Source organism: Aquarana catesbeiana, linkage group LG10, assembly GCF_042186555.1.
Source record: "Aquarana catesbeiana isolate 2022-GZ linkage group LG10, ASM4218655v1, whole genome shotgun sequence".
Classification (NCBI taxonomy): domain Eukaryota; kingdom Metazoa; phylum Chordata; class Amphibia; order Anura; family Ranidae; genus Aquarana; species Aquarana catesbeiana.
In genome coordinates, this window is record NC_133333.1 from 18,472,281 (window position 1) to 18,498,524 (window position 26,244).

General features: G+C 45.2%; 1 protein-coding gene across 2 annotated transcripts in view; it reads right to left on the reverse strand.

Annotated features, from left to right (window-relative positions):
* The window catches only part of LOC141110418 (uncharacterized), a 91,443-nt gene that overhangs the window by 52,749 nt on the left and 12,450 nt on the right, over positions 1 to 26,244 (reverse strand). For both annotated transcript variants that reach the window (XM_073601756.1, XM_073601758.1), the window contains one exon: positions 3,291 to 3,422. In XM_073601756.1, coding sequence (XP_073457857.1) covers positions 3,291 to 3,422 — 132 coding nt within the window. The remainder of the gene's footprint in view (positions 1 to 3,290; positions 3,423 to 26,244) is intronic.

Genomic DNA, 26,244 nt, shown 5'->3' on the forward strand with positions numbered 1-26,244 from the left:
ATCACTCAGTTCTCAGCCTTCAGTGAGCAAAGAGTGGTGACTGTCAGTCCCTGGTTCTGCCCCCCCCCCAAGCTCACTGAAATGCCAGGCTGTGGAGGGGGCAGGAGCAGCTGGCCCAGGGTCTCAGTGGCTCACTGAGAGGCTGAGCGAGCTGCTGGTCCAGGCATCTGGGTGAATCCTGGGTGATGACGTACGACCGGACTAAAACAAGGAAGTTCATAGCCAGTAGCCAATAGCTGCACTAGCGTGGCTTTTTGTCCATCGAACTAGCATACAGACGAGCGGACTTTTTGACTGGACTCGATTTAGACGGATTGATTTAAAACATGTTTCAAATCTAAGTCCATCCAACTTTTGAGAAAACAAAGTCCGCTGGAGCCCACATACGATCGAATTGTCTGACGAAATCCAGTCCGCCAGGCAAAGTCTGCCGTAAAGTCCGCTCGTGTGTACGCGGCATAAGCGTTATTATAGGCTTACTTGTAGGTACAAGTTCAAAAGCTGGGTTTACTACAGTATAAGACTGAATAAAAGCCAACCATTTTGACCAGGTGCAAAGGGCACCATCCTGTGGTAGGCAGTGGACAATATATATATTTTTTATATTCTCTGAAAACATTTCATAAAATTTCTTAGGACAAAGTTTTTTAAGGTTTAAATAAATCACTGAATTTACTGCCCACCACAATATGTTGCCCCTTGCACCTGCTCAACTTGCACAGTAAGGTTAGCTAAAGTCCAGTCTTGGGTCTCATTCAAACATCCTACATGACCATGGTGCAGCAAGTATACTGCAAATACCTGCACCCGGGATCTCAGATGTTCCAATATCTGCTCAGCCTGTGCACCTGAGTGATGGGCTGAAAAGAGCCAAGGCTGTCTGCTGTTGTAAACATGTATCCACCTATATCTGCACATCCAGTGGTGACCTGCAGGTAGGGATACATTTTTGCCCTTTGGACAAAACCTCTCTGCATCCAGGTTCAGAAATTTGTCCCTAACAGCAGGTAACCACTGTGACCCATGGTTTGTTAGTGTGTCGCTCAGGCTTAATCGATGTGGGGGTTATTGTACAGGATACCGAACGTGCTGCAGGAGTGCCGGTGAGGGATGAAGCTCATTCCAGCTCCTGTAGCCAATGAAGGGAAGAGAGAAAAAAAAACCCTGGTGCCGCACATTCACAGAGTCCTATGGTAATGTAGTAGTGATGGGAGAGACTACTTTAGCCCGGGTTCCTGCCAGGCCACACCCCAATGTGTTTTGCTTTGTCCCCCGGAGCTTAAACATGGGGACCACTGGATGTGCAGATACATGTTAACAGCTGTGGCTCTTTTCAGCCCATCACTCAGGTAAACAGGCTGAGCAGCTGTTTTCTACCAGTTTTCTCTTGGAGTGTTTCCGCCAGCTTATGACCTCATATCCAGGTCACCCTGGGTCCCTGGTTATCTGTAGTCTGAGCCCTAGCAGACTCCGAAGTTCCCTCTGCTCATCAGCAGTCACAGAGGTGAGATTCAGGATTAGTTCCCCATACCATGAGTCCAGGTCTGGATAAACCCCTGACTGCGCTGTATGAGGGTATGTGATTGCTTTGTTACGATTTGGCAAGCTGGCAATACTTTTTAACCTTTTATGTGCAATATATTGACTATACCATTTGGATAAATAAACTGTTTTTTACCGCTATGCCTGATGTTCTTGTGACCTTGGTGGTAACATGTCGTGCTCCTGAATGACTTTGTTTTGTGGATTCCTCATGCACATTTATATGAGTAGTGAGCTGCCTGTTGTGGATCTACTCATAAACCATCATTCAGTGTGTGACCCTAGTGCCCCTGCCATGTGTTTGCTTTTCTCAATGAATGCAAACTGTTTTCAGAATGGACGAGGTGGAGCTCATGCCATCACCATCCCAACTCTGCACTCCATCAAATCAGAGAAGACTATGCAGGGCAGCCACTCGGCATTGGACTCAGAAGCTAGTGGAGGAAGTGGTACTACAGTGATTTCCAGCTCCCATAGGGATGGTATATGCATAGTTACATTGGTCCAAGCTGGGGGGGGGGGGTCGCGGATGGAAAAGGGGGTCCTAACAGGTAACAGACTCATCAATAGCATTTAATGCCATGCTGCAGCAAGCAAAGCCAACAGACAACTAGCAAATACATTAAAAAGGGATATACGCAAGAGATAAAACTATATTTCTACCACTCTATAAAACTCTGGTCCGGCCACATCTTGAGTATGCCATCCAGTTCTGGTCACCGGTCCTTAGGAAGGATGTGTTGGAACGGGAGAGAATGCAAAGAAGGGCAATAAAGCAAAAAAAGGGGATGGAGGATCTTAGTTATGAGGAATGGCTACACATACTAAATGTATTTTCCCTGGAGAAGAGATGCTTAAGAGGTGACATGATCGCAATATACAAATACTTAAATGAAGATCCTAGCATAGGGAAAAAAATGTTCAGTATCCGGTCGCTTAAGAAGACACGTGGCCTCTCAGTGAAGTTGGATGAGAAGTGGTTTAACCTTAGACTGTGTAGGGGCTTTTATAACAGCCAGAGCGGTAAAGATATGGAACTCCCTTCCACAATCGGAGGTGTCAGCAGGAAGTGTCGATCAATACACTGTTATGCCACGTACACACGATCGGACATTCCAACAACAAAACCGTGGATTTTTTTCCGACGGATGTTGGCTCAAACTTGTCTTGCATACACACAGTCACACAAATGTTGTCGGAAATTCCGCGCGGTGACCTACAAGACGTACAACGAGCCGAGAAAAATGAAGATCAATAGCCAGTGCGGCTCTTCTGCTTGATTCGGAGCATGCATGGAACTTTGTGCATCGGAATTGTGTACACACGATCGGAATTTCCGACAACAAACTTTTTTGTCGGAAAATTTGAGAAACAGCTCTCAAACATTTGTTGTCGGAAATTCTGACCGTGTGTACGCGGCATTAGAGAACTGGATGCCTGTGTCACCAACATATACACACAGTATATGAAATGCTACTTGATTGCGTCAGAGAATTGGGTGCCTATAATGAGTAGCATCCGGTGTTTAGTATACATTTGTCTATGGAGGCAGACTGATCCGATGGTCATACAGCTGAAGGACAGAAGCTTTTCCAAAATAAAGATGGCAGCCTCGTGCATCTCTATCACTGCAAAGCACCGATAGGGTTAAAGACTAATTTTGATGTGGTTGGGAATTTATTTTCATGTCAAATGCTTTTTAATTAAAGTAAATAATTACATACAAACATAAAATAATGTTGAAATACCTGATGTGGAAGGTTGAGAAATGCAAGTTTGCTCACTGCCAGTACATTGTATATTCGTCTGTTGTTCACACCAGGACTTTGATACACATGATGGGCAAACAAGTCCATTGACCTGGGAACTGGTAGCTGGCCCTGTTAGAACATGATAGTGTTAATTTAAAAAAAAAACATAAGTATGATACAAAAGTATTTTTCAAAGACAATTTTGAAGTGTTATTAATTAGCAGAACACTATTTTATGGCTCTATGTAAGCTCAGCAGGTTTTGGGTTAGGTTAACCCTTAAACATCAGTTTTTGTATTGTTGAAATGTTGCCAAAATGCATTAGAGTACAAATGTGGGTGGTTTTTGAGGGTGTAATGGCTTTAAATGGCTCATGAGGGTTAGAGAAGTCCCATTCAAAAGGACCCTTGTTAGCTGGGAACATGAGAGTAGATAATAATGAACCATAACAGTAACCCCAACCTTTTATTTACAAACAAAGTCATGTGATCATTATGCCAGGGCTAACGAGGCAATTCCATGGCCATGGTGTCATGTTATGTGTCAATCCTATAGAACAGCTCCACGGAATATAACTAACTACTACTAGCTAAAACATGTAGGAAAAGGTTTTACTGACAGTATCAGACATTCTCTTGTATTATCTTAGTCACCAGACAATATACCAGAGATGGGTCCTAAATCTGAGTTTCTTACTATCCTCCAAAGTTCTTCACACAGACATAAAATGTACAAGATAGGACTACAGATCGAAAAGAATGTTGTTTATTCCCATTTCTGTTTGGAATCACACTTGCATTTTTAGCAGAGTCCCAGTGCAAAGTATTAACCAGCAGAAAAAGTTATTACCAGGTGAGTAAACGGTCAATGGTGAACACCTGACTGTCACACCTATATGAGTTTGTAGGACATTTCAGTCCAAAACCATGGCTGTTAATATGGAGTTTCACATTTTGTGGCCTCCAGTCTTCTGGGACGACTTTCCACAATATTTTTTGAGTGTGTCTGTGCGAATTTGTACCCATTCAGCCAAAAGAGGATGGCCAGGTACTTGGAAAGGAAGACCTGACTTGCTATGGGCATTTCAATTCATCGTAAAGGTGTTCAGTAGGATTGAGGTCAGGGCTCTGTTCAGGACACTTGAGTTTCTCAAAAACCAAACTCGTCAAACCATATCTCTATGGAGCTGGCTTTGTGCCCAGGGATACTGTCATGCTGGAACAGAAATGGGCCTTGGCCACAATATTGGAAGCACACATTTGTCAAAAATGTCTTTATAGGTTGTAGCATTAATTGTACACTTCACTGTAAACACCTTAACTCTATGTGGAGGGTGGTTCACATACGCAGGCCATATAGTATAAGATAAAAGAAAACCAACCAGTCTGCTGGCCAACCAAATAACCTGTCCAACAGTCTGTGTTAAAAACAGACTGTCCAACATCCCGGAATCCGATTAGCCTATTCGTTCCCGGCTCCGGAAGTGATCTCATCCTACTGGTTGACACTGTGCGCTCCAACAGCAGGAAGTGTCGGCATTCATTGGTGCAGCTTGTCCTACGGAGACCACCAGCCATCCAGCACCCGGATCAGATACATCTTCCGGGACATCCGGCAGAGACACAGTCTACATGCCTGTTTACACTGTACATTTGTGAGTACTAATTTTAAAGATTTTATTAAACCTTTTGCCAATTATTGCACTTAGAGTGGCGCCTCTGTTTCTTCTCTCCAGGACCCAGAAGACTGCTTCTTCCCTTCAAACGGGGCTGCCTTCTACAGTTGCCTTTTCATACATGATTACAATGGACATTATTATAGCTCATATGGACATTTAGCAGTTTAATGTCTTTTGTATAACAATTTTTTATAACAACGTTTTAGCCTAAGCTTTTTATTAACGTTCTTTGTCATTCCACTTATTGCATTGTTTTATATTTGTTCCCTATCAGGAATGACAAGGTTGGGGGTTCAGATTGTGTTGGGCTCAGCGCTCACTCTCACATGTCGAGAAAAAAATTGGACTATTGGAGCCTTATAAGTGGATCCTGATTCATATATTTATACAAAGATAATTTATAAATATTTAAAAATATACATATATGAATTTTGGATGCATTTGAACAAGCTCAGAAGTTTTTATTTTGTTTTTTTGGGGATGGGGGAGTGCAAGTAGCTAGTCTTGCCTGGGGGTGCAAGATAGTCTGGATGGCCGGATTCCCGGGTCGGCCGCCCACGGGTGTGATTACCCTGCCGGCGGCATCCCTCATCACCTTCGGACATTGCGTGCGGTGTGCGCGCATGTGCGGGTCGCATGTGCGTGCGGCCTCATGATGTCACGTATTTTACGGCGAAGGTGACGACAGATGTCGGGGCTTCGCCTTGATGGATGCCGAGGGAGCCACATGAGGCCTGCCAATGGCGGCCATAGTCTCCCTCTACACTCCGGGGTTAAGGGGCGGAAGAAACGATACCTGTTGTTAATTTCAGTACTAATTAAGGACACTATTTAATGAGGGTGGATTTGGGTGTGATCCTTCCACTCCCTCCTTGGACGGCCAGACTCTTTTCCTCAACAGTAGGAGTGAGTAAGAACTTATGATACATCTGATTATCAATGCTTTGTCAGACCCCATAGAATAATATTTTACTTATATTTAATTTTGATTTATGTGCACACCAGCTCTGGATGCCGTAGACTTAGATACTTGGCAATATCATGCACTTTTTCCTCAAATTCACACATCACATTCACTGTGCACATCCTTCACTTCTCTTCCTATCACTGCCATTGCCAGCATTTAAGGACAAGGTCATCCCTGACATATTCTATATTAGTATAGTCACTTTACTCATTTTATTATCCTTCACATGATCAATTCAAGTTGCAATAGATTATTACAACCCTTTCTGACCGCCCAACAGTTAAATCTAACTACTAACCTATATGGGTATATTCAGGAGCTAACGCTCTGACAATTTTCGTAGGTTCCGGCCCCACCCCCAGTGGTGTGTTGGTGGGGGGGCAATTACACGTGTGACTCCTTGCAAGCCATATCAAGTGGATTCCTGTTCCCCCTTCTTCCTGGGGTGCTGCTACGTGCGGGCACACTGGATGGTCTGGCTGCTGTGTGGGGAGGCTCTGATCGAGGGGTACATCCAAACTCAGTGGTAATTATGTGCAAAGTGTTGCTAAACAAACTTGCCTATGCTGTAATTCTTTTAAATAAGCTGGATATACTGTTATAAATTTTTCTTTTTTCTGTAGCAAACTCATCCTCTGAAGAGACCCCAAAATTCATGGGTCGAAACGCGTCAGGTTTGTTATGCAATAGCCTTATCATATGCTGTGTATAACCTATGTTTGCTATTATATGTATTTGGTATGGGTATTTTCCCACTGGAGCTCCCAATTTATATTTATATGTTGTTACATTCATTCATTACCCTTCAATAAAGCACTTGAATATTTTATTTAATGCCTTGTTCATATCTATGGTTAGCTGCCTAAAAACCCCGCTCGGGGGACCTTTTTCCATTTAGATATTCTAGCACCGGCCCTGCTCCTGCCTCTGCTCTCTGGCTGTCACCTAGGCTATGCAAACCTGATCCATCAGAACACAGATCAGCCCTGCTTATTGTTTTCACTGGGAGATAAGCTCTTCCAGTGATTGCATTGGGGGAGCAGATCTCCTGATGGAGCCTACAGTGCTGATAGGGGGGACCACCAGTTCTTCTATAGGGGGCTTGGGCACACAGGGGGGCCCAAATAGCAGGGGGACTTGTGCGGTCAGGCAGAGGAGCAATTACAGAAGGATGCCCTGTGTGGCTCTCTGCAGCAGCTGAAAGCCATTTTCACCCCCTCCAGCCAGCTTTCACCTGCTGCAGGGAGAGACACAGATACAGCATATCATCCCTGTAATTGCTTCCCCAGTACTGATACCCCTCCCTGCTCTGCCTGCTTCTGAACCCCACCCATCGTGTGTCCCCCTCGTCACTGTGCCCCCCCCCCCCCCCTGGTCCTGCGGCACTGCAGGCTTCCCTGTCCTGTAAAAAAATAACAAATTGTACAAAAAAATTATGATTAAACATTGTAATTAATAATTTTAGTAAATTGTAAAATAAAATAATTTAAAACAAGTTTTTACATTTAAAAAAATATATATAATTTTTTTTTTTAAATGTAAAAAACAATTAAAGGGCTAATTCACACAAATTTTCTGTTATGTTTGTGTCTGCTAATAATGATTAGGTAGGCTGTACGGGGCCCCGTGATTTCTAACCGCAGGCCTGGCTATATTGCAAACACCGAAAGCTCAGACCTACTCTTTATCTCTTCAATAGTTTTATTTGTGAAGTCTAAAGTTGTAGCCATTCTTCATAAATTATTCATTGTAAATTGTAAACCTATTACAAATACATGAATAAAAGTTAAAAACCCTTTTTAACCCCAATTGCTTTTTTATTAACACCATCATTACTTTTTTCCTTTAGCTTTTATTTTTCTTCATTTGATACATGCCCCAGGGGACATGTATCAAAGCAAAATTTAAAAAAAAAATGGCTGTTTTTTCGGGAGCAGTAATTTTTTTTAATACTTAAAGTGAAACAATAAAAATGAAATATTCCTTTAAATATGGTGCCTTGGGGGTGTCTATAGTATGAAAAAAGGAAAAAACAAACTGCGCTAAGGTCAAAAAATGTAAAAAAAATTATGTACCAAATCCTAATGGTTAAGTGAAATACCGTGTATACAATACCAGCAGCAATTCTCCTGCACAACATAAATACAGTAATCTGTAATCAAATTGGAAAACATAGAATCGCGCTAAACATATGAAAAATATATAAATTGAAAGTGCTCTCATGCACCAATCAGATGGCAAAAAGAGGTCATATGACTGGATTTGTATGACCTTATAGTGAACAACAAAAGTATACGAATCATAAATTACCAAACACCTAAACAGTTTGTGTATTAAAGGTGTAAAAAAATGTCCAAAAAATATCAGAATTAATGGGCCAGAATAAGTAGTGTCCAAAAGGCCCACACAGAGATAACACCCGTGAACTAGAACAATGATTGGTGTCCATCCATAAATAGTATGTTCTTCACAGTTGAATGAAGGACTAGTGCAGAAATCCACCACCAGAATATAAGGGGTTATTGCTTACCGGAAGCCCGTGATCTCCCGTTACAGAGGATCAAGGGAAGCCTGTATATAATAAGCCATCCAAAACGTATCAGGTACACCAACTGTCCTTGATGTATTGGGGTGATAGTAGGATCTCCAGAACCGCCCAACGACCCTCATAACATTCCAAAACTCCTCATTTCATTTCAAACTCATGAGTGGATGTGCATGGCATGGAAAGATAAAAAGTGCTCTATAGTGTAAAACCTTCAAGTTTATTAAGTATTAAAAGCAGTATTGCACTTACATAAGCCAGAAGATAAAATGCCTTGGTGTCTGGTGCGCCGGCCGGTAGCACACAGACCAACCCGTCCTTCTGGAACCGTCAACAGCAGAGGGATTTGGAGGTCAAGATGCAGAGGGATTTGGAGGTTGGTTTAGAATCTCTTTGTAACAATAAGTCCATAGTGATTAGACCAGCTGATAAAGGCGGAGGGTCGTCATTTTGGATCAATGAGATGCATCGCATTGTGGATGACAGTAAGACCTATACCATTTTAAGCAAAGTTGTGAAATACAAAAAAGAACTTGAAACCATTGTTGATAGAGGTTTCCGCAAAGGTATCTTGAATGACAAGGAGAGATTATTTTTGGTACCTAGTGCTCCTCGCACACCGGTCATCTACTATCTTCCCAAAATACATAAGAGTCAGACTTGCCCCCCCGGGATGTCCTATAGTGAGTGGCATTGACTCTGTCACGTCCCGGGTGGGCAAGTACAATAATTACAATTTACAACCTTTGGTCTGAAATATACCATCTTATATCAAAGATACCAAACAGGTGATTAACCTGTTGTCCAACATTACACCTAAGAGAGGACTTTGGATGGTTACTGCTGACGTAACCTCGCTTTACACTATTATTCCCCATCGTTTGGGCCTTGAGGCAGTTAAGTTGTTTTTGACTAGGGATTCTGGTCTGGCTCTACCCCAGATTGATTTCATCATGGAATTATTACAGTATGCTGCCAGCCACAATTATTTCTGGTTTTAACATCAGTTCTACCGACAGGATAGGGGAGTGGCTATGAGGGCTAAATATGCCCCCAGCCTGGCCAATCTTTTTATGGCCTAATGGGAGGAGGGCGTCGTTGATGCCCCCAGGAGACCAGAAGTGGTCCTGTGGGCTAGATATATCGACAACGTCCTCCTCCTATGGGATGGCAGTGAGTGACTTTATGTCTGGTCTCAACAACAATGACAGAGGGATCAGATTCAACTTTGAAGCCAGCCTAGAAGAAATCAACTTTCTTGACTTGAAAATCAAGATTTCTGGGGATAGATTTGTGACATCCACATTTTTTTAAAGCAAATGACAGAAATTCTTATATTGCGTTGGATAGTTGTCATTATGAACCTTGGTTGAGAGCGGTCCCTCTAGGTCAATTTACACATCTTAGACATAACTGTACTGAGATTGGCACTTTTGAAGAGCAGGCGGTAGCTCTCTCTAGCAGGTTCGTGGAGAAAGGCTATGACCAAGGTTTTTGTCCCAGGCTGTGAAAATAGCACGCGTTAAGGATAGGTCATCACTCCTGTCAGATAGACACCCCAATTGTGATGTCAACCCTAATGTTGCACCGTTCATTACCACTTTTTCGGTGCAACATTACAGTATCAAGAAATGAATCCAAAAGCACTGGCATGTCTTGACCAGTGATCAAGTTCTTGGTACTATTTTACCCGATAAACCTCGGATTGTTTTTAAGGGGGCATCCTCTCTAGGCAGTAAGATTGCCCCAAGTGTTGAAGATCCCCCAAGGAATAACAGGTGTTTTTTTCAGGACCTTACTGGGTATTATAGATGCAGGAATTGCCAGGTTTGCTCTCTTAATAGGTGTAAAGAGAGAAAAATCTGCCAATTAACGTCCACCAGCACTTCACGAACTTATAAGGTGGAACCTTTCATCACATGTGCATCTGAGGGTGTGGTCTACCTCATACAGTGCCCTTGCAGACTACAGTATGTAGGGAGGACCAAAGGGCACTTTGTGTCCGATTAAATGAACACATTAATAACATTAGGAGAGGTTTTGATAAACATCCGATGTCAAGGCATTATGATCAAGTACATGACAGAGATCAATCAAATACCCTGTTTATAGAGCTCGACAAATATAGACCCCATTGGAGGGGCAGTCTATTAGTCTGAGAAATTTCAAAGCAAGAAATGGCTTGGATCCATAGACTCAGGACTTATATTCCCTTGGGCCTTAACGTCGACATAGATGTGAACACCTTCTTCAATAATTCCTGATGAGGGGCCCATACTGTGTTGAGTATTTAATGCTTGATTCTATCCAACTATTTTATTTCATTTTAAATTTTAATTCTTGATCTACTTGTCTTACAATGGGATTTTGCGGATTTTTCTTGTATATGTATATTTGTGACACAGATAGATTTATTTAGTACTGATGCTGTATAGTATTTGTACTAGGGTTTAAATAGGTATGGATTAGATCTAACCATGCCTCTGAGTTCTGGGTTTTTGTCCATATGGATTCCCCAATTACATATATGTGACACCAGAAGATTTTACAAATTTTTCCCTATTTATGTTTATTTATCATTGTTTTAATTTGCCCTTTAGACCATTGGCTTATTGAGAGCCTGCAATCCTCTTAGTAATCAGTGGATGTCGCTTACGTTGCAGTAGAGTGACCCACGTGTATATTTGGGCTGTATTTCTGGCTCTTTGATTTATATCCGGGGGATATAAATGTTTTTGGAACCTATATCATTAGAGTTTGGGTCCCTCCTCTGAATAGAAGTTGGACTTACATTTTTTAGACTTAATTAGTTTGTGGGATTGAGTCTTGGAATGACCTAGATTCTAAATTTTCAGACCCAATTAGATTGTGGGATTGAGTCTTTGAACGACCTAGACTCTTGCCATTTAATACTGGTTCCATTTTCTTAGTTATTTTTTAGTTATATTTTAGTGTGATACTTATTTTTGACAACCAGGTGCCGCACGGCGTAGTTACTGTGATGACACCGGTGTGAACATGCAACTCGCTTCCGCTTAAGCCGGGTGATACTAGGTATTTGGCATTTTTATAATGTTTATTGTCATACTTAAGTTTCTCCCTGTGTCCCTGTCTCTTCGGTTCGGCTAGCGAGCGAATGTTTAGGAGTTTATTAATTCGATCCTCATGCCACTTAAACATATATTATTCTTTTCAATTATAACCTATGTGATTAACCATTGACCCCGAACCTGACGTGTCCTATGTGGTTTACGGATGTTACCAGCTTCCATAATGCTATTGCGCATGCCATAGATGGACTAGGACCCAGAACGAGGCTTGGTGGTGTTGCTATGATATAAAAGGGAGGTGACGCACCACACCGCCCGTGCCCCTGGACGACGTAACCTATTACGAAACGCGTAGGGCGGAGCGATGCGCTGACATCCCCTCGTGTTCCTGTTGACGGTTCCAGAAGGACAAGTTGGTCTGTGTGCTACCGGCTGGCGCACCAGACACCAAGGCATTTTATCTTCTTGCTTATGTAAGTGCAATACTGCTTTTAATACTTAATAAACTTGAAGGTTTTACACTATGGAGCACTTTTTATCTTTCCATGCCATGCACATCCACTCATGAGTTTGAAATGAAATGAGGAGTGTTGGAATGTTATGAGGGTCGTTGGGCGGTTCTGAAGGTCCTACTATCACCTCCAGTACATCGAGGACAGTTGGTGTACCTGATACATTCTGGAGGGCTTATTATATACAGGCTTCCCTTGATCCTCTGTAACGGGAGATCACGGGCTTCCTGTAAGCAATAACCCCTTATATTCTGGTGGTGGATTTCTGCACTAGTCCTGTATTCAACTGTGAAGAACATACTATTTATGGATGGACAACAATCATTGTTCTAGTTCACAGGTGTTATCACTGTGTGGGCCTTTTGGACACTACTTTATCTGGCCCAGTAATTCTGATATTTTTTGGACATTTTTTTACACCTTTAATACACAAACTGTTTAGGTGTTTGGTAATTTATGATTTCTATACTTTTGTTGTTCACTATAGGGTCATACAAATCCAGTCATATGACCTCTTTTTGCCATCTGATTGGTGCATGAGATCACTTTTACTTTATATATTTTTCATATGTTTAGCGCGGTGCCTATAGTATGCCTGCAAAGTGGTGCATTTTTCCCGTGTTTAGAATAGTACCACAGCAAAATGACATTTCTAAAGGAAAAAAGTAATTTAAAACAGATCGCGGCTGTAATGAATTGTTGGCTCTCAGCAATATAGATAAAACTCATTGAAAAAAAGAACATTAGTTCCCCCCAGTCCATCATCAGGCCCTTTGGGTCTGGTATGAATATTAAGGGGAACCCCGAACCAAAATTAAAAAAAAATAACGTGGGGGTCCCCCTAAAATGCATACCAGGCACTTCAGGTCTGATATGAAAATTAAGGGGAACCCTGCGCCAAATAAAAAAAATGGCGTAGGGGTCCCCCCAAAATCCATACCACGTGGCTTCCCCGTGGCATCAGAGGGGGCAGGGTCACCCGCTTACATTACCAGGTGGCCCCGCCATCAGCTATATAAGAACTGTCACAGAGAAGAAGCGTCAGTTGGTGGGAGCCTCCCATGGAGGCGGAACGGTTGCAGCTTTCTTTTTTTTCGTTATATTTAAAGTTATATTTTAACTTTTTTTTGTAACTGTAACTGTTGTAACTGTAACGGTTCCAAGTTCGGGTCTCTCAAAATGCGATGGCATCTGTGAAAGTGTGTCCTAGTCTGTGCAGTGCTGTACCCTACGCTAATACTCAACTAGTGTATGGTAGCATTCAAAACATTCACCAATGCAAAGACCAGGATTGTCAGGATAGGAGGGACAATAATAGCGGGTGTCACGCCTATATCCGCGCTTGCTGGAGACACGACATCTTCTTTGGGGGGTTCGTTGGGTAAGGGTACTCGAGAGGACATAAGGAAAATGCCTCTCATGCAGCCGGCTTACTGCATTTGGATTGGGAAGGTGAGGTGGAGCACCGTCTGGAAACAGAAGGGCTCTGACGATCTCTTCCTGGAATTTAAGGAAGGATTCAGTCAGTCCTGAAGCTCTGTATAGCACATGAGCGTTCAGCAAAGCCAATTGAAATAAATAAACATACACTTTCTTGTACCAGAAAGAGGTTTCTCCACAACACCAGTCGCTGTAGGAATTTGGACCGTCGTGTCTGCATGAAGGGAGGTAAGAATGAAAACATTCTTATTATCCCTCCACTTCACAGCGAGCAAATTATTACACTTCAAGCAGGCTCTCTCCGCCAGCCTAAGATGGGAATCTACAAGCCTCTGGGGTAAGCCCTGGCGATTAGGTCGCATGGTGCCACATGCTCCAATCTGATAATCAAACAAGTGACTAAAAAGTGACATGCTGGTGTAATAATTATCCACGTACAAGTGGTACCCCTTTCCAAATAAGGGTGACACCAAGTCCCACACAATCTTGCCAGCGCTCCCTATGTAACCTGGGCAGTTCGGAGGCTCTACGTGACTATCTTTTCCCTCGTAAACCATAAAACTACATGTATAGCCTGTGGCCCTGTCACAGAGCTTATACATCTTGACCCCGTATCTGGCACGCTTGCTGGGAAGATACTGTTTGAATGACAAGCGGCCAGAAAACGACAGAGTTCATTGTTGTTGAAATGCATGAACCGCAAGATCTGCTCGTATCGTTGCCTGGCCGTGGAGTCAGAGAACATGGGCATATGGTGAATTGGGTCAGTGGACCAATATGACTGCAACTCACTCTTTTTAGTTATGCCCATGAGGAGGGATAGGCCCAGAAAGGTCTTAAATTTGGAAACCGTAATTGGTTTCCAATCTCTGGCAAGGGAGGACAGGGGATTAGTGGCGATGTATTGACCAGCATTAGATCTATAGAGATCTTTGGTGAAAAACAGCGAATAAAAATCAAGTGACGTAAAATCAGCAGTTTCCACCTGAATGACGGGTTGGCCAGTGAATGGGGGAAGTATGGGTGCTGCAGAAGTGGTGGGTTCCCAATTAGGACTGGCGAATGCAGCAGGATGGACACGACGGTCCTGTGTTTGTCGTCTTCTTGGTGGCAGCGGGAAACTACTGCTTGCCACCTCACCAGCTTGAACTGCACTTATGGGACTCGCCTTGTCACCACGTGTTACTGCAGTGCTGGTTTGACTACGACCAGGGTGTACTAGGCTGCTGGTGCTTGCCAGTTCACCAGAAGGATGAGCAGCACTAGTACTTCTCTGCTTCATACAAAAGGCCCTGCGGTTCTTGCACCTCAACAATGGCAGAAGAAGATTGGAGTCTGGTATGCCTGACCTTGGCAGGGACCACAACTCCGTCGTTGTCAGAGCTATCTGGCATGGAGCTAATGTCGTCTACAGGATCGTATTCTAAGCCTGAATCTGACAGATGAGTGACTTCCTCTTCACTATCTGTCATGCTCAGAAACGTGTAGGCCTCTTCACTACTGTACCTTCGATTTGCCATTTTGGGCTCTACATTTACTAGTACAGTAGTGAGACTCACAGGTAAAAAAGCTCCTAGGGGGGCGTGGTCAGATGTAAGACGGAGAGGACCTTGAGACTGAGCTCCACTCCGACATTTATCCCCTCAGTCACTACCACGCTAAACTTGCCGACAATCGCCTCAATTCAGGCACCCTGGGGTCTAGGAGGACACAGGGCACTCGGGTTCCGCCGCTGTCCCCGGGTAAGCTCCGGTCCTCTTCCACGAGCAGTGCTCGATCCGTGGCCGCCATCTTGCCCAGGAGGCCCCCTACTGCAAAGATGTCAGTCAGCACTCAAAATCCCTCTGAGCCTGCTACCTCACATGCCGCCTCGCATGCTGAACTGTTGGCGGCTATTAAAGCAGGCAATGACTTGGTGATGGTCAAAATTGACCACCTAGCCACGGATGTCAGCCTAATACGGCATGACATGGATAAATTTAGGTCCTGGTTTGCTGAGGCTGAAGGCCGCATTTCACAATTGGAAGATGATACCAGGTCTGACTCCCGGGACCTTTGTGCGCTGCAGCTGCAAGTAAAAGCCCTGCAAGAGAAGTCCATAGACACCGAAAATCGGTTGCGAAGAAATAACATTCGTATACTAGGCCTTACTGAATGAGCCGAGGGTTCCAGACCTGCTGAATTTGCAGAAACTTTCCTTATCTCATTGCTGGATTTACCTGCCATGCCCCCCACCTTTGTGGTGGAAAGGGCACACAGAGTCCCTCCAACCCCTCCAATTCCTGGTAACCCACCGCGGCCATTCCTGCTCAAGCTATTGAATTATAGGGACAGAGACAGGATACTGGCGGCAGCCAGAGGGGAACAAGATCTGCGTTTCAACAATGCCAAAATCATGCTGTTCCCTGATTATTCTCCAGAGGTACAGCAGCGTCGTCTATCCTTCACGGAGGTATCAAGACGCCTCAGAGACAAAGGCCTCAAGTTCAGCCCGCTCTACCCCAGCAAGTTATGTGTGATTGACGGCGATCGTGCACACTTCTTTATGGACCTGGAGGCTGCTATATCCTGGCTGGACGGCCGTAAGTGACACCGTTTTCGCATGACCAGTACCTCTGTTTGATACAGCCAATCCTGGCAGTCCATTTTGTCTTTTATTTTCTTTTATTTTTCCCTTTTTTCCATGCTAAGGCTGGCTATCTCTCCTTCTGGGAGACCTCAGGTCTGCATATCAGGCTATGCACCCAAGGGGCGCTGATCCGGGACTTATGGTTGCTTACATATTGGACCCCTATTCTTTTAGCAATTACGTCCCCTTATCCCATGTGGAGCAAGATGAGCACTGTATTTGGAGCTGGACCGCTCAACACTCGGTCGAAGGAGTGCCCAATCAACCCGAGAGATAGGGCCACAGTCCAGAACTGCCGATCCCCCCCCCCCATTGTTTCACACCCCTCGATTTTCTATTGACTGGTCAGTAGATGGTAGCTGTTTCTCATATCACCAGTTACAAAGAGTCATTTTTGACCAGCTGCCTGGTGTGTGGACTTGTGAAAAGTGTAGTGCCCCTAAGACAGGGGTATATCTACTGTTTCTAAGTTTGGTTTAGGGGTAAAACTATTCCCAGGCCCCCCTCCTCGGTTTTGAAGGGGGGATGGGACATAGTAGGAAAAGCACTTCGTGCTTGGGTTGTTCACATTTTAGTTTTATGTTTGTCATCGTTTTAGTTTGTTCAAGGTTTTTAAAGTGTTTAAGTGCTGTCGTTACATGGTGTGATATGTCAGTGATTTTATGGCCTATGAGTTGCTCTCGCACACGCCCTCCCTATTATTCTATCTGGATATGGTTAATTAATTCTAAATGGCAAGTCCACTAACTGATTCCTTCACTGTCCTCTCATGGAATGTCAGAGGTCTTAATTCCAAATTTAAACGTGCTCTCCTGTTCCAATGACTGAAATCTCATTCCCTCCAACTCATTCTCCTTCAAGAGACTCACCTTACGGGCAGCAAGGTCCTGACATTAAAAAAAACATGGATTCAGAGGGTCATTCATGCTACATACTCCACGTATACCAGGGGAGTCTCGCTCTTAACACATAAGAATTTTCCATGTGTGGTTGAGGAGGTGTGTACGGACCCCCAGGGCAAGTATGCGATCGTGGTGTTTACACACTGGTCTCAAAGGTACATTGTAATCAACCTATATATCTCCCCACCTTTTTCACCTGCTATACTTTATGCTGTCTTGGAGAGACAAGTTGCACCTTTCTGCCCAAGGAAAATACTGGTAATGGGAGATTTTAATGCCATCATATCCCCGGAATTAGATAGGCCTACCCCACCTAAGAATCACTGTGTTGATCTATCTGTCTGGGCTCAGGCGGTGGGTCTGGAGGAGATCTGGAGGTGAAAACGCTCTACTACCAGAGCCTATTCGTGTTTTTCAGCCTCTCACAAGGCTGCATCGTGAATAGACCTGGCTTTTTTTAATCCCACGCTGTTGGCAGATGTTCTGGAGGCGTCCTACTTGCTGAGTGGGCTGTCAGATCATAGCCCGTTGGCGGTGGTGCTCCGTTCTCCTGCATCTCGCAACGCTGCTCTTTGGAGGTTGGGGGCACATTAGGTCTCAGCTCCGGATTTGGCGGATACATTGCCGCCCAGGTTGGCAGAGTTTTGGGAATTGAACACCGGGTCCTACTCTCCGGGAGTGATTTGGGATGTGTTCAAGGCCTATACTAGAGGGCAGTACATTTCTTCTATTGCCAGCATCAAGAAGCAGCAGCTGAAGGAAATTCAACTGTTGCAGCAGTCAGTGACGGATCATGCCTCTACATATAGTAGAGACCCCACACCTGCTCACTTTGATCTGCTAATCGCAGCTCAGAGAACACTGAACTTACACTTAACAGAGGTCACACGGCTAGACACTTTTAAAAGGTAAACAGCATTTCTTTCTCGAACATCACGGGACACAGAGCCACAGTAATTACTGATGGGTTATATAGGTATCACTGGTGATTGGACACTGGCACACCCTATCAGGAAGTTCAACCCCCTATATAATCCCTCCCCCTTGCAGGGATACCTCAGTTTTTACGCCAGTGTCTTAGGTGATGGACGTGTAAAGATGTCCTGTGCTGAGCTCCAAAGGGAATATCCTAAGATCCTATACTGGGGCAAGCCAGGCGAACCGGATCCATTCAAAGTGTCTTTTCATGGCCGAATTGAATGGTACCCGGGCCTCGTGTCCTAAGAAACGAGGTTTTACCCGTAATGCTTCTCTTTTTAGAGAGCTGGACCCCGCAGGTCAGAAAATGGCTTTAAACTTCCTAATTTCTGGCGAGGTGCTTTACGGTCCCAGAACTGTTGGATCCCCCTACTGATGGGGGCCCCAGTCTCTGACGGTTTTTTCAAACGGAGCCCACCGTGAGAGGTGAAGATTGGGTCTGTGTAAACAGCACCCTGCGGCTGGATAAGGTAAGAGGAGATTCCACAGAATTTTTGAGTTCTAGTGGCTTTTCTCCTTTAAGGTAAATGCATGCTATGCCTATTGTGACCACCGGGGGCTGCCAAGAGCACAAACCTTCACATGCTGACTGTCTGTCTCAGGTGTTTTGCATCGCTGATTATGTCCCAGCGTCTCAAGCAGGCTGCAAACAGGTAAGGTGGAAAGGGGGATTTCTCATGTTTGAATTTCCCCCCAGGCTAGAGAGGGGCCACAGGGGTCTAGAAAGTGGTTATACCACCCGGGCTCTGCGGCCTAATGGCCACCATCTCTGAAGATAGTTGTTCAGGCAGATCTTGTTACCAGCCTTCCTCCCTCCCCTCCCCCCATCCCCAGCCTTTCCACAGAAGCATGACAGGAGAGTCGGCAGCACGGGAAGCGCTCGTTTTTTTCAAAACTCGAGGGGGGGGGGGGGGCGGTAGAGGGGGGGCGGGACGTCAGCACAGGTGCTTAGACTCCCACTCAGGCCAGCTGCAGGCTATTAAAGGCACTCTGTACAGGTGCACTCAGCCTTCTGAGAGACACAGAGCTGACGGTCGCATGTAAGGTGGGACACAGGCATTCTCCTAGGCAGCATTTACTGAAGTAACACCAGACTGAGCATTGGGTAGCAAGGCTTTTAGCCAGACTACATCGCTCAGCGGGCAGTGTTCATTTGTATACCTCACACCTTGTTGCTTTGCACTATGGGTAGAAGAGGTTCAAGCACCCCAGGAACCAGAGACACTAGGGGATCTCGTTCAGGTTCTGAGGGCCCCCTGTCGGCAGCATCCTCCCCCCCTAAAGATGGGCCAGGGACGGCTAGCCGGGGAGAGCCATTGGGGTCAGGGGCTACACCTGCTTCTGGCACTTCAGCCCCTGTATATATTACACAAGAGGTTTTTTCCTCAACCATTAATGGTCTAGAGGAAAGATTAATGGCCGTGATTACGTCTTCACTCAGTGGAAGAAAACACACTAGGCTTTCCTCTGTTCCCCAAGACCCTCAGACAGAGGAGCTCTGGGATAAAGGAGATGAATCCCTTTCAGAGGATCGGGATGGGACGGATGATTCCTCTTCGGAGGAATCAGGTGGAGAGGGACCCTCTGCGACTTCCCAAGAGGAGAAAGTCTTAGTGCAGATCCTTACTGGATTGGTCCGCTCCACATTTAAGTTGCCCATACCTGAAACTGCTAAAGAATCCTCTTCTGCTTTGGGGTCACTGAAACCTTTCCAAGCAGCACATGCTTTTCCTGTTCATACTTTACTTGAAAAGCTCATTTATTCTGAGTGGGATCACCCAGACAAACGTTTTTTTCCGCCGAGAAAGTTTTCAACACTTTATCCGATGGAAGAAAAGTTTATCAAAATGTGGGGAATACCGGCTATTGATGCCGCCATTTCCTCCGTAAATAATAGCCTGACTTGTCCTGTAGACAATGCTCAGATGCTCAGGGATCCTGTAGATAAAAGGATGGAATCCCTATTGAAGGATGTTTTCTCCTTAGCAGGATCAGTGGCCCAACCTGCAGTAGCAGCGATTGGAGTCTGTCAATACTTAAGAGACCATGTTAAGCAGGTCATCAAAGTATTACCTGAACAGCAGGCCCAGGGTTTTGCTAACCTTCCAGCGGCCTTATGCTTTGTGGTTGACGCCATTAGAGAGTCTATCGTGCAAACCTCCCGTCTTTCACTGGGGTTGGTGCATATACGTAGAATTCTATGGTTGAAAAGTTGGTCAGCCGAAGCACCATGTAAGAAGCTACTGGCTGGGTTTCCATTTCATGGTGCAAGGTTGTTTGGAGAGGACTTGGATAACTATATCAAGAGAATCTCTTGTGGGAAAAGCACTCTCTTACCTGTCAAGAAGAAGAGTAAGCGTCCCTCTTTCAAACTGACTCTTTCCCCAGCGCCGGGGGCTTCAGCCTCCAGGCAGTCTCGACGGCCGCCTCCATCGGGGTCCAGAGACAAGAGTCAACCCCAGAGACAAAAGAAGTCCTGGGGAAAGAAGCCTACTAGGCAAAACACTAAGACCTCTGCATGAGGGGGCGCCCCCGCTCACTCGAGTGGGGGGAAGACTGCGACAGTTCCCAGAGCTCTGGCAGGAGGACTTCCAGGACAGATGGGTAATCTCCACGGTAACCTTAGGGTACAAGCTGGAGTTTCAGGAATTCCCTTCTCCTCGGTTCCTCAGATCAAGTGTTCCCAGAGACCCAGAGAAGAAGCAGTCGCTCCTTCTAGCGTTAGAGCGACTTTTGTCGCAGGAGGTCATTATGATAGTTCCCGCAAAGGACCAGGGATTGGGTTTCTATTCCAACCTTTTTACGGTCCAAAAGCCAAATGGGGATGTCAGGCCCATTCTGGACTTAAGGGATCTGAACCGATTCCTAAGGATTCAATCCTTCCGCATGGAATCAATTCGAACAGTAGTTCCCACCCTGCAGGGAGGAGAATTTCTGGCATCAATAGACATCAGAGATGCATATCTGCATGTGCCCATTTTTCCTGCTCATCAGAAGTTTCTGCGCTTCGAGGTAGGAGGGCGCCATTTCCAGTTTGTGGCTCTGCCTTTCGGGATAGCCACTGCACCTCGAGTGTTCACAAAGATCTTGGCTCCTCCTCTGGCCAGATTAAGGGCTCAGGGTATAGCTGTCATAGCATACCTAGACGACCTGCTCTTGATAGACCGGTCGGTAGCCTCTTTGAATGGAAACTTGAGGACCACAGTCAGGTATCTAGAACACCTGGGTTGGATCCTCAACTTAGAAAAGTCTTTCCTAAAACCAGTAAGAAGACTGGAGTATTTAGGTCTGATTATAGATACAAGCCAGGAGAAAATATTTCTACCCCAGGCAAAAATCGCTGCTTTAAGAGAGCTGATTCTGGCAGTAAGGACCAAGAAGGGTCCCTCAGTCCGCCTTTGTATGAGGCTACTAGGGAAGATGGTGTCTTCATTCGAAGCAGTTCCCTATGCTCAGTTTCACTCAAGAATGCTGCAACACAGTATTCTGTCAACCTGGAACAAGAAAGTTCAAGCATTAGACTTTCCGATGCACCTGTCGCATGCGGTGCGTCAGAGCCTCAAATGGTGGCTCATACCCGAAAACCTGCAGAAGGGGAAATCCTTTCAACCGGTTACCTGGACGGTGGTAACAACAGATGCCAGCCTGTCAGGTTGGGGAGCAGTTCTGGAACAGGCTGCGGTCCAAGGGGTATGGTCCAAGACAGAGAGGACCTTACCCATCAACATTCTGGAGATCCGGGCGATACATCTAGCTCTAAAAGCCTGGACTATCAGGCTACAGGGTTGTCCGGTCAGGATCCAGTCCGACAATGCCACAGCAGTGGCTTATGTCAATCATCAGGGAGGCACCCGGAGCCGAGCTGCTCAAAAGGAGGTGAACCAGATCTTAGTCTGGGCAGAGATGCATGTGCCATGCATATCGGCAGTTTTCATCCCGGGAATAGAGAATTGGCAGGCGGACTATCTAAGTCGCCAGCAGTTACTTCCAGGGGAATGGTCTCTGCATCCCGACGTCTTTTGGGCCATATGCCAAAGATGGGGGGTTCCAGATGTAGATCTCTTTGCATCCCGATTCAACAAAAAGATAGACAGATTTGTGGCAAGGACAAAAGATCCTCTTGCATGCGGGACGGATGCGTTGGTGATTCCGTGGCATCGGTTCTCACTGATTTACGCATTCCCGCCTATTCTGCTATTACCACGATTCCTTCGCAGGATCAGGCAGGAAAGGAAGTCGGTACTTCTGGTGGCCCCCGCTTGGCCCAGAAGGACTTGGTATGCAGAAATAGTAAGGATGACAGTAGGTTCCCCGTGGACCCTACCGGTACGCCCAGACCTGTTATCTCAAGGTCCAGTGTTCCATCCTGCCTTACAAACGCTAAATTTGACGGTTTGGCTATTGAGACCCACGTTCTGAAGTCGTGGGCTCTCAGGTCCTGTCATATCTACCTTGATTAATGCAAGGAAGCCAGCTTCCAGGATGATTTATCATAGAGTCTGGAAAGCTTATATAACCTGGTGTGAATCCAGAGGTTGGCATCCCAGGAAATATGTCATAGGTAGAATCCTTGACTTTCTACAATTAGGATTAGAGATGAAGCTGGCCTTGAGTACCATCAAGGGCCAGGTCTCTGCTTTATCAGTATTATTTCAGCGGCCACTTGCTTCGCATTCTTTGGTCCGAAATTTTATGCAGGGAGTGATGCGTCTTAATCCTCCGGTTAAAGCGCCCCTAAACCCCTGGGACTTGAACTTGGTCCTGGCTGTGTTACAGAAACAGCCTTTTGAACCAATAAGTCAGATTCCTTTGGTCTTGTTGACAAGGAAGTTCATTTTTCTGGTGGCCATCTCTTCTGCTAGAAGAGTATCAGAATTAACAGCTCTTTCCTGTAAGGAGCCTTATTTGATTATACACAAGGATAGAGTGGTACTGCGCCCTCATCCTAGTTTTTTACCGAAGGTGGTTTCAGATTTTCATTTAAACCAAGACATTGTTCTACCTTCCTTTTTTCCAGATCCCTGTTCTCCGGAAGAGAGATCTCTACATTTGTTGGATATAGTAAGAGCAGTTAAGGCCTATCTAGGGACAACTGCTCAGATCTGCAAGACGGATGTTTTGTTTGTGCTGCCAGAGGGTCCCAATAGAGGACAGGCAGCGTCAAAAGCTACCATTTCTAAATGGATTCGACAGTTGATCATTCAAGCTTACGGTTTGAAACAGAAGATTCCTCCGTTTCAGATCAGGGCACATTCCACAAGGGCTATTGGTGCTTCTTGGGCAGTGCATCACCGGGTCTCTATGGCTCAAATCTGCAAGGCCGCAACCTGGTCTTCAGTTCATACATTCACCAGATTCTATCAGGTGGATGTGAGAAGGCATGAGGATATTGCCTTTGGGCGTAGTGTGCTGCAGGCAGCGGTACAGGGTCCCGTGATGTTTGAGAAAGAAAATAGGATTTTTTAAAACAGCTTACCTGTAAAATCCTTTTCTTTTGAAGGACATCACGGGACACAGAGGTCCCGCCCCTCTTCTAATACACTATATTGCTTGGCTACAAAACTGAGGTATCCCTGCAAGGGGGAGGGATTATATAGGGGGTTGAACTTCCTGATAGGGTGTGCCAGTGTCCAATCACCAGTGATACCTATATAACCCATCAGTAATTACTGTGGCTCTGTGTCCCGTGATGTCCTTCGAAAGAAAAGGATTTTACAGGTAAGCTGTTTTAAAAAATCCTATTTTTTTTTTAGCAAGGAGATAAGAATGGCCGGTTTATAGCCATGCTGACACAACACGACCAACCACTCACACTTATCTCTACTTTGCGGACTCCCGGTGGGAAGACAGTGACCTCCCCCTCATGAATACTGCAAACGTTTAATACCTTCTATGAAACGCTTTATACCTCTGCTCTCCCCTCTGACTTCCAGCCTGAGACATTACAAGATCTTTTGGATCCATTGGCGCTCAGCTGGCTCTCGGATTCAGAGCGAGAGACGCTAGTCCAACCATTCACGGCCTTGGAAGTCATAAATGCTATCCGATCCTTTCCCTCCGGGACGACGCCGGGGCCAGACGGTCTCGATTGATTTTTATAAAGCACATGGAGACCTATTAGCGCCTATATTGGCCCAATTATACACCGCCTGCTTAACAGATGGTGGTTTACCTGATTCCATGTATCACGCATATTTAACCCTAATACATAAATCCCCTAAGGACCCCGCATCCTGTGCCTCTTATAGACCAATTGCATTACTGAATAATGATCTCAAAATATTAACCAAAGTTTTGGCTCTCCAATTATACCCCCTGTTGCCTTCGGTGATAGATCCAGACCAAACCGGCTTTATGCCCCATAGGTCCACGGATGTTAACCTTAGGAGACTGTTTACCAACATACATACCCAGCACCACAAGAGCAATAACCTCACTAGATATAGAAAAGGCGTTTGATACAGTTGAATGGCCCTTCCATGGGATTCCCTTTACTGTTTATCAAATGGCTCCAGATAATATATAAATGTCCCACTTCCTCGATACGTCTGGGGGGTGGACTGTCCGTCCCCTTTCGACTCTCCAGGGGAACTAGACAGGGCTGCCCTCTCTCTTCGGCCTTGTTTGCCCTAGCTATTGAACCGGTGGCAGAAGCTTTGCGTACTTCACCACATCAAAGGTCTTCGTATTGGCTTGCTGGAGGAGAGGGTAGCCCTGTACGCAGATGATATCATTCTTTTTCTCAATGACGCCGGCCCATCACTGCAAGGGGCATTGACGGTCCTAAATGCTTTTACTGTGTTGACCGGACTTAAGGTTAATTGGTCCAAGTCCATTCTATTCCCGATTGATCAGGCTGCTAGGGCTACATCCCCCCAGATAATGCCCTACAATGGGTCAACACCTTTAAATACTTGGGTGTTCATGTCTCTACTCAAGCTTCAGACTTCATTACATTGAATCTAAACCCAGTACTTCTTGATACTTAAACAAAAATTAAGTCATGGAGCAACTTGCCTTTATCCATTTGGGGAAGAGTCAATCTCCTCAAAATGAAAATTATCCCCAAATTCACTTACCTGTTTCGCCATTCTCCGCAGTGGGTTCCCAAATCCTTTTTTAAAAAGCTTAACCAATTGTTTTCTTCCTTTTTATGGGGCCCTACACCACCCAGATACTGGTTGTCAACCTTCATGAGGCAGACAACACAGGGCGGCATGGCATTTCCAGACTGTCATAAGTATTTCCTGGCCGCACAGCTGGTGACTGTGGCCTAGTGGTTACACCCCGACAGAACTAACACATCTACAATGCTGGAGGCCACGATAGTTCGCTCTTTGGAAGCACTTCAATTTCTAATTTACAGGGGCCCCTGTGCCCCATACCCCCTGACCCCCTCTATGCTTACTACCCTGTGGGCTTGGTGAATGGGCCTATACATAGGAAAATGTAAACAGTCCGAGATTTCTCCTAATACCCCATTATGGTTAAATCTCAATCTACCCCACATTTACAAACTTTTGGAACCTTACGCATGGACCAAACATGGTATAAAACTCATGTCTCACATAGTATCACAAGCTTATTTACTTTTCTTCTCCCACCTTTCCTCTATGTACAATTTACCAAAGCACTACCAGTTTCGTTATTTCCAATTGTCACATGAATTTGCGGCACAATTCCCGCACTCCTCCTGCATCTTGGCCCAGTCGGAGTTGGAGAAGACGCTCAGGTCAAGCTGTGCTGAGAAACCTACCTCACACTTGTACGCGCATTTGATCTTTGTGTCTTTGCCACCTCTTGATAAACTTTGGTCTCATTGGCAACGAGATAGTCCCGCATTGGATAATGATGACTGGGATGATGTCTGGGATTTTCCTTTTAGATCATTAGTTTCAATACGTGACAGACTGGTACAATTCAAAATTGTACATAGAGCTTACTTCACTCCACACAGACTTCATATGATGAACTCTGAACACTCCTCGGAGTGCTGGAGATGTGGCGCCTCACCAGGAGACTTCTCCCATATTTTCTGGCATTGCCCTAAAGTACAACAATATTGGAGTGAGGTACTCAACTTGACAAACAGAGTTGCATTGACCACTCTGTCACAGGTGATGGAGGTTTGTCTACTAGGTTTGATAGAAACTTTTGTCCCAACAATAGCAAATCGCACAATGGTTGGGTTACTACTCTTTTATGCCCGGAAGAATATTGCAATGCAGTGGAAAAAGCCCACTCCCCCAT